General features: G+C 44.0%; 1 protein-coding gene across 1 annotated transcript; it reads left to right on the plus strand.

The window, feature by feature from the left end:
• Window positions 1-9,774: 9,774 nt before the first annotated feature.
• On the plus strand, window positions 9,775-10,551 carry LOC124676234 (FCS-Like Zinc finger 2-like). The gene is made up of 2 exons (XM_047212309.1): window positions 9,775-10,060; window positions 10,177-10,551. The coding sequence occupies exons 1-2, from the start codon at window positions 9,855-9,857 to the stop codon at window positions 10,337-10,339; spliced, it is 369 nt and encodes a 122-aa protein (XP_047068265.1). The 5' UTR covers window positions 9,775-9,854; the 3' UTR covers window positions 10,340-10,551.
• The last annotated feature ends 2,074 nt before the right edge of the window (window positions 10,552-12,625 follow it).

Genomic DNA, 12,625 nt, shown 5'->3' on the forward strand with positions numbered 1-12,625 from the left:
AGGCTCTACTCATAGTATTCATGGCGAAGTTTCTTCTTCGTTAAATTGTTATATGGTTGGAATTGGAAAATACTACATGTAGTAATTCTAAAATGTCTTGGATAATTTGATACTTGGCAATTGTTGTGCTCATGTTTAAGCTCTTGCATCATATACTTTGCACCCATTAATGAAGAAATACTTAGAGCTTGCTAATTTGGTTTGCATATTTGGTTTCTCTAGAGTCTAGATAACATCTAGTATTGAGTTTTGAACAACAAGGAAGACGGTGTGGAGTCTTATAATGTTTACCATATGTCTTTTATGTGAGTTTTCGTTGTACCGTTCATCCTTGTGTTTGTTTCAAATAACCTTGCTAGCCTAAACCTTGTATCGAGAGGGAATACTTCTCATGCATCCAAAATACTTGAGCCAACCACTATGCCATTTGTGTTCACCATACCTACCTACTACATGGTATTTATCCGCCATTCCAAAGTAAATTGCTTGAGTGCTACCTTTAAAATTCCATCATTCACCTTTGCAATATATAGCTCATGGGACAAATAGCTTAAAAACTATTGTGGTATTGAATATGTACTTATGCACTTTATCTCTTATTAAGTTGCTTGTTGTGCGATAACCATGTTTTCGGGGACGCCATCAACTATTCTTTGTTGGATATCATGTGAGTTGCTATGCATGTCCGTCTTGTCCGAAGCAAGAGAGATCTACCACCTTCATGGTTGGAGCATGCATATTGTTAGAGAAGAACTTTGGGCCGCTAACTAAAGCCATGATTCATGGTGGAAGTTTCGGTTTGGACATATATCCTCAATCTCATATGAGAATAATAATTGTTGCCACATGCTTATGCATTAAAGAGGAGTCCATTATCCGTTGTCCATGTTGTCCCGGTATGGATGTCTAAGTTGAGAATAATCAAAAGCGAGAAATCCAAAATGCGAGCTTTCTCCTTAGACCTTTCTACGAGCGGCATGGAGGTACCCCATTGTGACACTTGGTCAAAACATGTGCATTGCAAAGATCCGGTAGTCCAAGTTAATTAGGACAAGGTGCGGGCACTATTAGTATACTATGCATGAGACTTGCAACTTGTAAGATATAATGTACATAACTCATATGCTTTATTACTACCGTTGACAAAATTGTTTCATGTTTTCAAAATAAAAGCTCTAGCACAAATATAGCAATCGATGTTTTCCTCTTTGAAGGACCATTCTCTTTACTTTTATGATGAGTCAGTTCACCTATCTCTCTCCACCTCAAGAAGCAAACACTTGTGTGAACTGTGCATTGATTCCTACATACTTGCATATTGTACTTGTTATATTACTCTATGTTGACTATTATCCATGAGATATACATGTTACAAGTTGAAAGCAACCGCTGAAACTTAATCTTCCTTTGTGTTGCTTCAATACCTTTACTTTGATTTATTGCTTTATGAGTTAACTCTTATGCAAGACTTATTAATACTTGTCTTGAAGTACTATTCATGAAAAGTCTTTGCTTTATGATTCACTTGTTTACTCATGTCATTACCATTGTTTTGATCGCTGCATTCACTACATATGTTTACAAATAGTATGATCAAGGTTATGATGGCATATCACTTCAGAAATTATCTTTGTTATCGTTTTACACTGCTCGGGACGAGCGAAACTAAGCTTGGGGATGCTTGATACGTCTCCGACGTATCGATAATTTCTTATGTTCTATGCCATATTATTGATGATACCTACATGTTTTATGCACACTTTATGTCATATTCGTGCATTTTACGGAACTAACCTATTAACAAGATGCCGAAGTGCCGGTTCTCGTTTTACTGCTGTTTTTGGTTTCGAAATCCTAGTAACGAAATATTCTCGGAATTGGACGAAACAAAGACCCAGGGGCCTATTTTTCCACGGAGCTTCCGGAAGACCGAAGAACATACGAAGTGGGGCCACGAGGTGGCGACACCACAAGGCGGCGCGGCCAAGGGGGCCCGCGCCGCCCTATGGTGTGGCCCCTCGTCGGGCCCCCGACTACTGCCCTTCCGCCTACTTAAAGCCTCCGTCGCGAAACCCCGATGCGAAAAACCACGATACGGAAAACCTTACCGAGACGCCGCCGCCGCCGATCCCATCTCGGGGGATTCCGGAGATCTCCTTCGGCACCCTGCCGGAGAGGGGATTCATCTCCCGGAGGACTCTACACCGCCATGGTCGCCTCCCGGAGTGATGAGTGAGTAGTTCACCCCTGGACTATGGGTCCATAGAAGTAGCTAGATGGTTGTCTTCTCCTCATTGTGCTTCATTGTTGGATCTTGTGAGCTGCCTAACATGATCAAGATCATCTATACTGTAATTCTATATGTTGTGTTTGTCGGGATCCGATGGATAGAGAATACCATGTCATGTTAATTATCAAGTTATTACATATGTGTTGTTTATGATCTTGCATGCTCTCCGTTACTAGTAGAGGCTGCGGCCAAGTTTTTGCTTTTAACTCCAAGAGGGAGTATTTATGCTCGATAGTGGGTTCATGCCGCATTGACACCGGGACGATGATGAGAAAGTTCTAAGGTTGTGTTGTCTTGTTGCCACTAGGGATAAAACATTGGCGCTATGTCCGAGGATGTAGTTGTTGATTACATTACGCACCATACTTAATGCAATTGTCCTGTTGCTTAGCAACTTAATACTTGGAAGGGGTTCGGATGATAACCTGAAGGTGGACTTTTTAGGCATAGATGCGGTTGGATGGCGGTCTATGTACTTTGTCGTAATGCCCAATTAAATCTCACTATACTTATCATGTCATGTATGTGCATTGTTATGCCCTCTCTATTTGTCAATTGCCCGACTGTAATTTGTTCACCCAACATGCTTTTATCTTATGGGAGAGACACCTCTAGTGAGCTGTGGACCCCGGTCCATTCTTTTAATACTTGAAATACAAATCTGCTTGCAATACTTGTTTTTACTTGTTTTCTCTGCAAACAATCATCTTCCACACAATACGGTTAATCCTTTGTTACAGCAAGCCGGTGAGATTGACAACCTCACTCGTTTCGTTGGGGCAAAGTACTTTGGTTGTGTTGTGCGGGTTCCACGTTGGCGCCGGAATCTGCGGTGTTGCGCCGCACTACATCCCGCCGCCATCAACCTTCAACGTGCTTCTTGGCTCCTCCTGGTTCGATAAACCTTGGTTTCTTTCTCGAGGGAAAACTTGCTGCTGTGCGCATCATACCTTCCTCTTGGGGTTGCCCAACGAACGTGTGAAATACACGCCATCAAGCATATTTTCTGGCGCCGTTGCCGGGGAACTGAAGAAAAGCTACACCACAAAGATTTCTAACTCCCACGTCAACTACGCACCAAGGGGTGAACCACCGGGGCATCCCCAAGCTTAGAGCTTTCACTCTTCTTGATCATAGTATATCATCCTCCTCTCTTGACCCTTGAAAACTTCCTCCACACCAAACTCGAAACAACTCATTAGAGGGTTAATGGACAATAAAAATTAACATGTTCAGAGGTGACACAATCATTCTTAACACTTCTGGACATTGCATAAAGCTACTTGGACATTAATGGATCAAATAAATTCATCCAACATAGCAAAAGAGGCAATGCGAAATAAAAGGCAGAATCTGTCAAAACAGAACAGTCCGTAAAGATGGATTTTATTAGGCCACCAGATTTGCTCAAATGAAAATGCTCAAATTGAATGAAAGTTGCGTACATATCTGAGGATCATGCACGTAAATTGGCTTAATTTTCTGAGCTACCTACAGGGAGGTAGACCCAGATTCGTGACAGTAAAGAAATCTGGAACTGCGCAGTAATCCAAATCTAGTACTTACTTTACTATCAAAGACTTTACTTGGCACAACAAAACTCAAAACTAAGATAAGGAGAGGTTGCTACAGTAGTAAACAACTTCCAAGACACAAATATAAAACAAAGTACTGTAGCAAAATATCACATGGGTTATCTCCCAAGAAGTTCTTTCTTTATAGCCGTTAAGATGGGCTCAGCAGTTTTAATGATGCACTTGCAAGAAATAGTATTTGAAGCAAAAGAGGGCATCAAGAAGCAAATTCAAAACACATTTAAGCCTAACATGCTTCCTATGCATAGGAATCTTGTAAATAAACAAGTTCATGAAGAGCAAAGTAACAAGCATAGGAAGATAAAACAAGTGTAGCTTCAAAAATTTCAGCACATAGAGAGGCATTTTAGTAACATGAAAATTTCTACAACCATATTTTCCTCTCTCATAATAACTTTCAGTAGCATCATGAGCAAACTCAACAATATAACTATCAAATGAAACATTCTTATCATGAGTCTCATGCATAAAATTATTACTCTCCACATAGGCATAATCAATTTTATTAGTTGTAGTGGGAGCAAATTCAATAAAGTAGCTATCATTATTATTCTCATCAAGTGTAGGAGGCATAGTATAATCACAACAAAATTTACTCTCCATAGTAGGTGGCACCAAAAGACCACTATCATCATAATCATCATAAATAGGAGGCAAAGTATCATCAAAGAAAATTTTCTCCTCAATACTTGGGGGACTAAAAAGATCATGAAAACCAGCTTCCCCAAGCTTAGAACTTTCTATATTATTATCAACAATGGTGTTCAAAGCGTTCATACTAATATTACTACCGAGCATGCAAATAAGATTTCATAGGTTTTTTAATTTTCGCATCAAACAATCCATGTTTTAAATCAGGAAATAGAATAAGAAGCTCATTGTTGTCCATTATGCCAAACTAGTGTAAACAAGAAACAAAAAGATGCAATTGCGGGATCTAAAGGAAATAGCTTCGAGCACACACACAACGGCGCCGAGAAAAATACTTTACACCGGGACCGTAGTATGAGAGCCTTTTACCTTTCCTCCTCGGCAACGGCGCCGGAAAAGTGCTTGATGTCTACGGGACTTCTATTCTTGTAGACGAGTGTTGGGCCTCCAAGAGCAGAGGTTTGTAGAACAGCGGCAAGTTTCCCTTAAGTGGATCACCCAAGGTTTATCGATCTCGGGGAGGAAGAGGTCAAAGATATCCCTCTCATGCAACCCCGCAACCACAAAGCAAGAAGTCTCTTGTGTCCCCAACACACCTAATAGGTGCACTAGTTCGGCGAAGAGATAGTGAAATACAGGTGGTATGAATAAGTAGTAGCAACGGCACCGGAAAAGTGCTTTGCCCGGGACGATAAACAAGCGAGTAGTAACACAGCGAGTAGTAACGCGATAAAACAAGTAAACAAGCAGCGATAGCGATATTTAGGAACAAGGCCTAGGGATTAGACTTTCACTAGTGGACACTCTCAACATTGATCACATAACAGAATAGATAAATGCATACTCTACACTCTCTTGTTGGATGATGAACACATTGCGTAGGATTACACGAACCCTCAATGCCGGAGTTAACAAGCTCCACAATTAATGTTCATATTTTAGTAACCTTTAGTGTAAGATAGATCAAAAGACTAAACCAAGTACTAGCATAGCATGCACACTGTCACCTTCATGCATATGTAGGAGGAATAGATCACATCAATATTATCATAGCAATAGTTAATTTCGCAATCTACAAGAGATCATGATCATAGCATAAACCAAATACTAACACGGTGCACACACTGTCACCTTTGCACACGTGCAGGAGGAATAAAACTACTTTAATAACATTGCTAGAGTAGCACATAGATAAATTGTGATACAAACACATTGCAATCATAAAAAGATATAAATAAGCACCTCACTATGCCATTCAACAGTGAATAAGTATTCTGTGAAATATAGCCTAAGACACCCACACGGTGCACACACTGTCACCTTTACACACGTGGGACAAGGAGTCTCCGGAGATCACATAAGTAAAACTCACTTGACTAGCATAATGGCATCTAGATTACAAGCATCATCATATGAATCTCAATCATGTAAGGCAGCTCATGAGATTATTGTATTGAAGCACATAGGAGAGAGATGAACCACATAGCTACCGGTACGGCCCGAGCCTCGATGGAGAACTACTCCTCCTCATGGGAGCGACAGCGGTGATGAAGATGGCGGTGGAGATGGCAGCGGTGTCGATGGAGAAGCCTTCCGGGGCACTTCCCCGCTCCGGCAGGGTGCCGGAACAGAGACTCCTGTCCCCGGATCTTGGCTTCGCGATGGCGGCGGCTCGCGGAAGGTTTTCCGTATCGTGGTTTTTTTCTATCGGGGGTTTCGCGACGGAGGCTTTATATAGGCGAAGAGGCGGCGCAGGAGGGTCGAAGGGGTGGCCACACCATATGGCGGCGCGGCCGGGGCACTGGGCCGCGCCGGCCTATGGTGCGGGGGCCCGGTGCCCCCCTCCGGTCCTTCCCGGGTGTTCGGATGCTTCCGGTGAAAATAGGAACACGGGTCTTCGTTTCGTCCAATTCCGAGAATATTTCGTTACTAGGATTTCGAAACCAAAAACAGCGAAAACGTGAACCGGTACTTCGGCATCTTGTTAATAGGTTAGTTCCAGAAAATGCACGAATATGACATAAAGTGTGCATAAAACATGTAGGTATCATCAATAATATGGCATAGAACATAAGAAATTATCGATACGTCGGAGACGTATCAGCCTCCGGGCCAGGCCCGAGGACCTTTAGTCGCGGTTTGCCTGGCCAACCGCGACTAAAGCCCCTCCAGTCCCCCAGCTGTCGACCGAGCCCGCTGGGCCCAGACCTTTGGTCGCGGGTCGCATCCTGAACCGCGACTAAAGCACACTTTAGTCGCGGTTCGAATATTTTGGGACTCAATAGGTACTGGACTGAGGCTCTCTTTTCTACTAGTGTTAGAAGCTACCAATGCAATTTGATCGCTCGTTTGTTGAGATGTTGTTGAGTAGTCACTCCTTGGTACTCCGTACCTATCTCCGGCAACGATAGATGCTCCTGATGCAATCATGCACCAGGTTGCATAGCACACACTTCATACCTTCTCTACTTGACGAGTTGCATGGCGCTCCTGAAAAAGGAACACGCGATCAACGGCACACGATACATGTAACATCAGGCGACAAGATGAGGGAGACGATGAGGAGGCCTTGGTTCAATTCTCTCGAGTAAATTAACTAAGCTCATAGCCGCAATTAGCAGGCCCCGACCGCGGCTTCAATCCAATAGCAGCAGCCCCACCTACCGCGCCCCTGTTTTCATTTTTCTATTAGCCGGTTTAGTTTACATTATGAGGGATCCATGGAACCAACCACTGCTCACTGAGCTTGAGAAAAATCAACAGGATGGTGGGAAAAAAGAATCAAAGCTCAGAATAAATGAATATAAACGTCGATCGAACAGTTGGTTGGGCACTGCTGAGTCATGATTCTGCTCGCTGGAATAGTGCCACTACTAGCAATGGTGCGGCCATGGTCCACTCCCACCATGCGCCCCTGTTTTGAGTTGCCCCTCAGCAACCTGATTAGCAGCAATCAAGGAGGACGGGACAGCCAGCTTCTGTGCTTTGCAACTTGGTTAGCCCGACCCCTAGCTTCTAGAGAAAAGTGCATGTATTAGTGGCCTGGTGGTATGATATGTGGGTCCTAAAGAAAAAGTCTTTGCAAGAGGGGGCATTATATCAAGGAAAATAAATATCCTACATGCCACTTGTGTTCACCAAACGTTGAATTGAGCACAAGAGTTTGTGAATTATTGTGTATGACCATAAAATCACACTTACGAAGAGCATCTCTAGCCGACACCATAAAATATCATGGCATTTAAAATAACTATTTACTTAAGGATTTAGACGAAAAAAATACCCAACTTGGTACATTAAAACCGACGATTGGCTCTTAATTTTTCTTTTAAGTGGGGTGGAAAATGCAACGCCCCAAATACTAGATATGTGGGTTCCGCGTCCAACCCGTTGGTGCCCATTATAGCACAGAAACCTTTGGCGGGAGGGACATTTTAGCCCGCGTGCTTCCAACCTCGTCCTGCACTGACGCCTTCGATTTGGGCATCCTATCTTCAAATTTGTCCACCGAGAAGTCGTTTTCTATCTATCGCAGCCATTCGTAAGTTGATTCAAGTCAGCGAGAAAGAAGAGAATTGCTTGGTTGATAGGGCACCGCCGTACGAGATTGTCTCCACCACGTACTGATAATAGAAAGATTTACATGGTTAGATCAAAATTACTTATTATCGACACAGATTGGTATCTCCTTCTACTGGTTGGGAAGAAAAGATCAAGCATATTGCTTGCAATGACTCTGCACCCGTCAAAGCTCACCACGCGCCATTCGTCGGAGCTTGATGATGTCCGCCAAATCGGTTGTGCCATGGAGCTAGGCACTCCAACTCGGCCGTGCCGGGGGGGGGGTAGCCGCTGCCCATTCTGCGAATTTGGTGGGCGTTGTCCCAAATCAACCGGGTATGCCTGAATCTGGGACAAGAAAACCCTGAACAACATCATGGTGGCATATTTGATTCTCCACAACATGATCGCCAAGGATGAGGAGATCTTTTACGTAATGTTGGTAGCAATGTTAAGCCAATAAGAAATCCGGATCACACATCTAAGCATTTGTTGAGATGTATGGGCAGATGGAAAACTCCGGCAAGTATAGGAAGCTTTAACATGATCTAATTGAACACCACTACAGTTGCATAGGCTGGCTGCCACTTCTATTCATTTAATTTCCTATTCGTTCATATCTCATTTAAACCATTATTTGTATTTCGGACCATCTATTTTTTTGTTAATCATTTGAATTTAAACTATTGATCTAATTTGGATTATTGTCGTATTGTGTGAAGTTTTAACTATTTATAATTTATTTTATCCTCTTGTCATATTAACATTTATTATCCTAAATCACACATGTGTTAAAAAACTATTTTAAGGTCAGCACGATTCGATGTGACAGATCCGACAAACGCAAACGGTAAAATCGAAGATATTCTCGGCCCGAGCCCGTGCGACAGCTTATAATGGATTTTCTGCAGTACGTATACATGTTCTAATGGGCGGCAATTTAAGGGGTCTGCTAGAGATGCCGTAATATTAACTTAGACCAAAATATTGTGTTATTATCTACGACGATGGAAACAAGATTACTAAGGTTTAAGTTAGATTAAAAACAACTCACGTTTCACTATTATGTGTAGTATAACGATGGAAACACGATTTCTAATGTTCAACTTAGACCAAAATACGGTTGTTTCATGATGATGTGGAGGTTACAACATGTGGGAATGTTGATCATAGGTGAAAAAACAATCTCAACCTTTTATTGTCATCGCCATGGAATAAATTTATATATTCAAACAACAACAACTTTGACAATATTTAGAGAAGCCTTTTTTTTTTGAAAAAGACTGGTCTAAAAGTATATGCATTTACATATGTCCTATATGCACACTATATAAGCTGTATAAAAAAAATAACCAAATTTTCGTAGAATGTAAATAGGATCATTTTTGCGAGTTCGGAACATCGACAACATTATTTTGCTGAAAATGTTTCACGGCTAACCAGGCACACAAAAATAACAACGCCAACTTCGTTGTTTATCTCGCTAACTACAACATACACAGGGTTTAGAAAACTGAACATCCAAATACATATGGGGCCACTGTGCTTAACATATTGGTGCTAAACTGAATTTCATTGAACATGGAGGTCCAAAACCGAAAAGTAGCCCACTCCCTCCGTCTCTCCCTCCGAAATATAAGGGGGTCTCTTCTCCACGCTCCTCCTCCACCACTCCTCCGTTTTGTTCTCTCCCAGCTGAAAAACAAGAAGAGAAAGCATAACCAATTTGCCGAAGAAGCCAGCCCATCGATCTCCATATGGAAGTATACGGCGACATCGAGGCCGGCTGCCTCAGCCACTCCGTCTCGCCCGTGAAGCCGGCATCCTCGCCGCGGAAGCCCGGCCGCCTGTTCTGCGACCCCTGCGACGACGCCGACGAGCTCCTCGGCCACCACCACTACCTGGACATCTGTTTCAGCTGCAGGAAGCTCCTCGCCGGGAACAGAGACATCTTCATGTACAGGTGAATACGCACTACCAACCTGGTACCCTGATCTATCTGTCCTCTTCAGTCTCAAGTCTGAACTACCTTCGCCAAAGAATAGTTTCTGATTGCGATTTGCTTCTTTTGTATTGCAGAGGCGACATGCCCTTCTGTAGCGAGGAGTGCAGGCAGGAGCAGATCGAGATCGACGAGGCGATCGAGAAGCGGTCGAAGCAGACGGGGCGGGCGGAGGAGCAGCAGCGGCAGCGACAGCAGCAGAAGCAGAGCCCCCAGAGGATCCCGGTGTGGGCGTGGTAGCAGTTTTCCGGCAACCAAACGTAGGATTTTTAGCAGCAGTATGTTCAAGAACAAAACTACAAAAGCTTGATGAGTCGGACACTCCAGATCCAGCCGAGAGCACGGCTGGATCGTCCGTTCGACGGCATGGCGAGAAGAGGGGAGCAGCAAATCGATCGGCTGCGTCTTTTGATCTCCGAAGATGGAGACGAAGAGTTAATTTTGTTTGTGAATTACCAGTTTACCACTGGGTTTTTGTTCCTTCTGCTCGGTTGCTCGTAACTGAAAAGAGTGTGTGCGTGCAACCGGTGCCGCTTTCCTGTGTCGTCCAAGGTGTATAACAACCTGTCGATATGAATATGAAAGAAGTGAGAGGCATAACAAAAGTTCTCTCAAGTTCCTCATCAGTTTCATTATTGTTCTTGTTGTTCCATGCCCCAATGATTCCGCGCCATTACTACCACAACCGAAACAGATGATTGTGTTGGCACAGCTGTTTTCGGCAGCATTAAAAGTGGCAATTATTTAGCTCCTGGCAAGAACAGAATTCCCGTTGCGTGTTCTGAAAATTTCATGGCCGTTGCCTGCTAAGTACTGTGTACAAAAAGCAGACAAACCAACCAACGGCTCTGTTCGATCTTGGAGAAGCAGGACAGGGATTCTCAGAAAGTCCAGAAGAAACCAATGATGCCTTCAGCTTCATCAGTTTCTTATTACTGACGGAAATTATTGGCTGTGAACGAGTTTCTATTGTTAATTGGAGTATTGGACGGTTGCCCCACCGAGAAAAAGTAAAGATGCAATATGCTCAGATAAACAAACCAAGATCTGTTTCTTCGGCAGAGCACAGCTCGGGATTTCATTCTTGGAGCGCTTCTCGGAAGCTTACAGGCAAGAGCTGGCAAGTCGCAACTGGGAGAAATTTTAATAGGGAAACATTGTTAAGTAAAGCTCGTTTTAACCTCACCGTCTTCCATTAACCTTGTCCTGTGAAATGTAGCCCCTGGAAATGCACCTTCGATGCACAGCCCACCTATCAGTCACCGCAGCAGAATAATACTTTCTTGGAATAGGCTCTCGTCCCGCTTCATAAATAAAGTAACAACCATACAAAAGTTCACACACAAGAAAAGCTAGGGAGCAACAAAAAAAAGCCAAACAAAAGGAAAAAAGATACAACTCGAATAGTGCATGGACGACAGTGACAAGACGACTAGGCGAAACAATAGCAATCCACCATGCCATCCTCTGAACTTGCCCTACCACCATGCTTCTTGAGCCACAGATTTTCGAGTACCAAGGCAACACCTTCTGATGCGATGTCATGACGACGCTGGTGCACGGGTCAGCAAGTTGGTCCTAGGATTTCCCCCGACACTCGATGATGAATGGATAAGGGGAAACTATGACGCCCTCCATGCAGGAAGGACGATGCCTGCCGCCACATAGATGTCGGACTTAGTAGCAATGATTTCTCCCGTCCCCCAACACACAAACCCATAAAATCCTGGCCATGAATCCTCGAGGGTGCTGCCGGATCTAGACCATGCAGACCTAGCTCAAGCGCACATGTGCACAAGAAAGGAGGGGGGGCAGTAGTAGAATGACAAGCACGGCGGGCACAACGTCTGTTCAGCTTAGGTCCATTAGGCCCGCAAAGGCAACCACCCAATCTAGGCTCGCCTGGCCCGAGTTTGGCTCACACGCTTGAGGCCACCGCTGTTGCGATGTGTTGTCATCCGTCCAACTCGGATCACGAGAGTCGACACATGGGCTGGCCAGATCACTACGGGAAAAAAAGGCGTTGCCATGCGACGCGCCTTTGCCATGCGGTTTTGCACGGCAAAGATGTCTTTGCCGTGTATAAACAAAAAGGGCGCACGGCAAAGAACCATTGCACGGTAAAACTACTGACGACGCACGGCAAAGAATCATTGCACGGTAAAACTACTAACGACGCACGGCAAAGAAATTTGACACGGCAAAGTCATAATTCGGCACACGGCAAAGAATAAAACCACGGCAAAGTCAGAAAACCACACAGCAAAGGAATCACACGGCACAGCTGAGCTTTGCCGTGCGCCACAATCTCATACACGGCAAAGTTTAGAGTGGATTGGTGACGTGGCCTACCCCACGTACAACATGGCCCCATAACCCACGACCACATGGCCCCATAACCCAGGTACCCATTCCTATCTCCTTCCTCTGCTTCATATCTACTTCCTATCTCCTTCCTCTGCACACGCCCACGACACCTCCCGTAGCTCCGCTTCACATCTCCTCGCGCGCGCACAGCCTCGTCGG

This window comes from Lolium rigidum, chromosome 7 (assembly GCF_022539505.1).
Source record: "Lolium rigidum isolate FL_2022 chromosome 7, APGP_CSIRO_Lrig_0.1, whole genome shotgun sequence".
Classification (NCBI taxonomy): Eukaryota; Viridiplantae; Streptophyta; class Magnoliopsida; order Poales; family Poaceae; genus Lolium; species Lolium rigidum.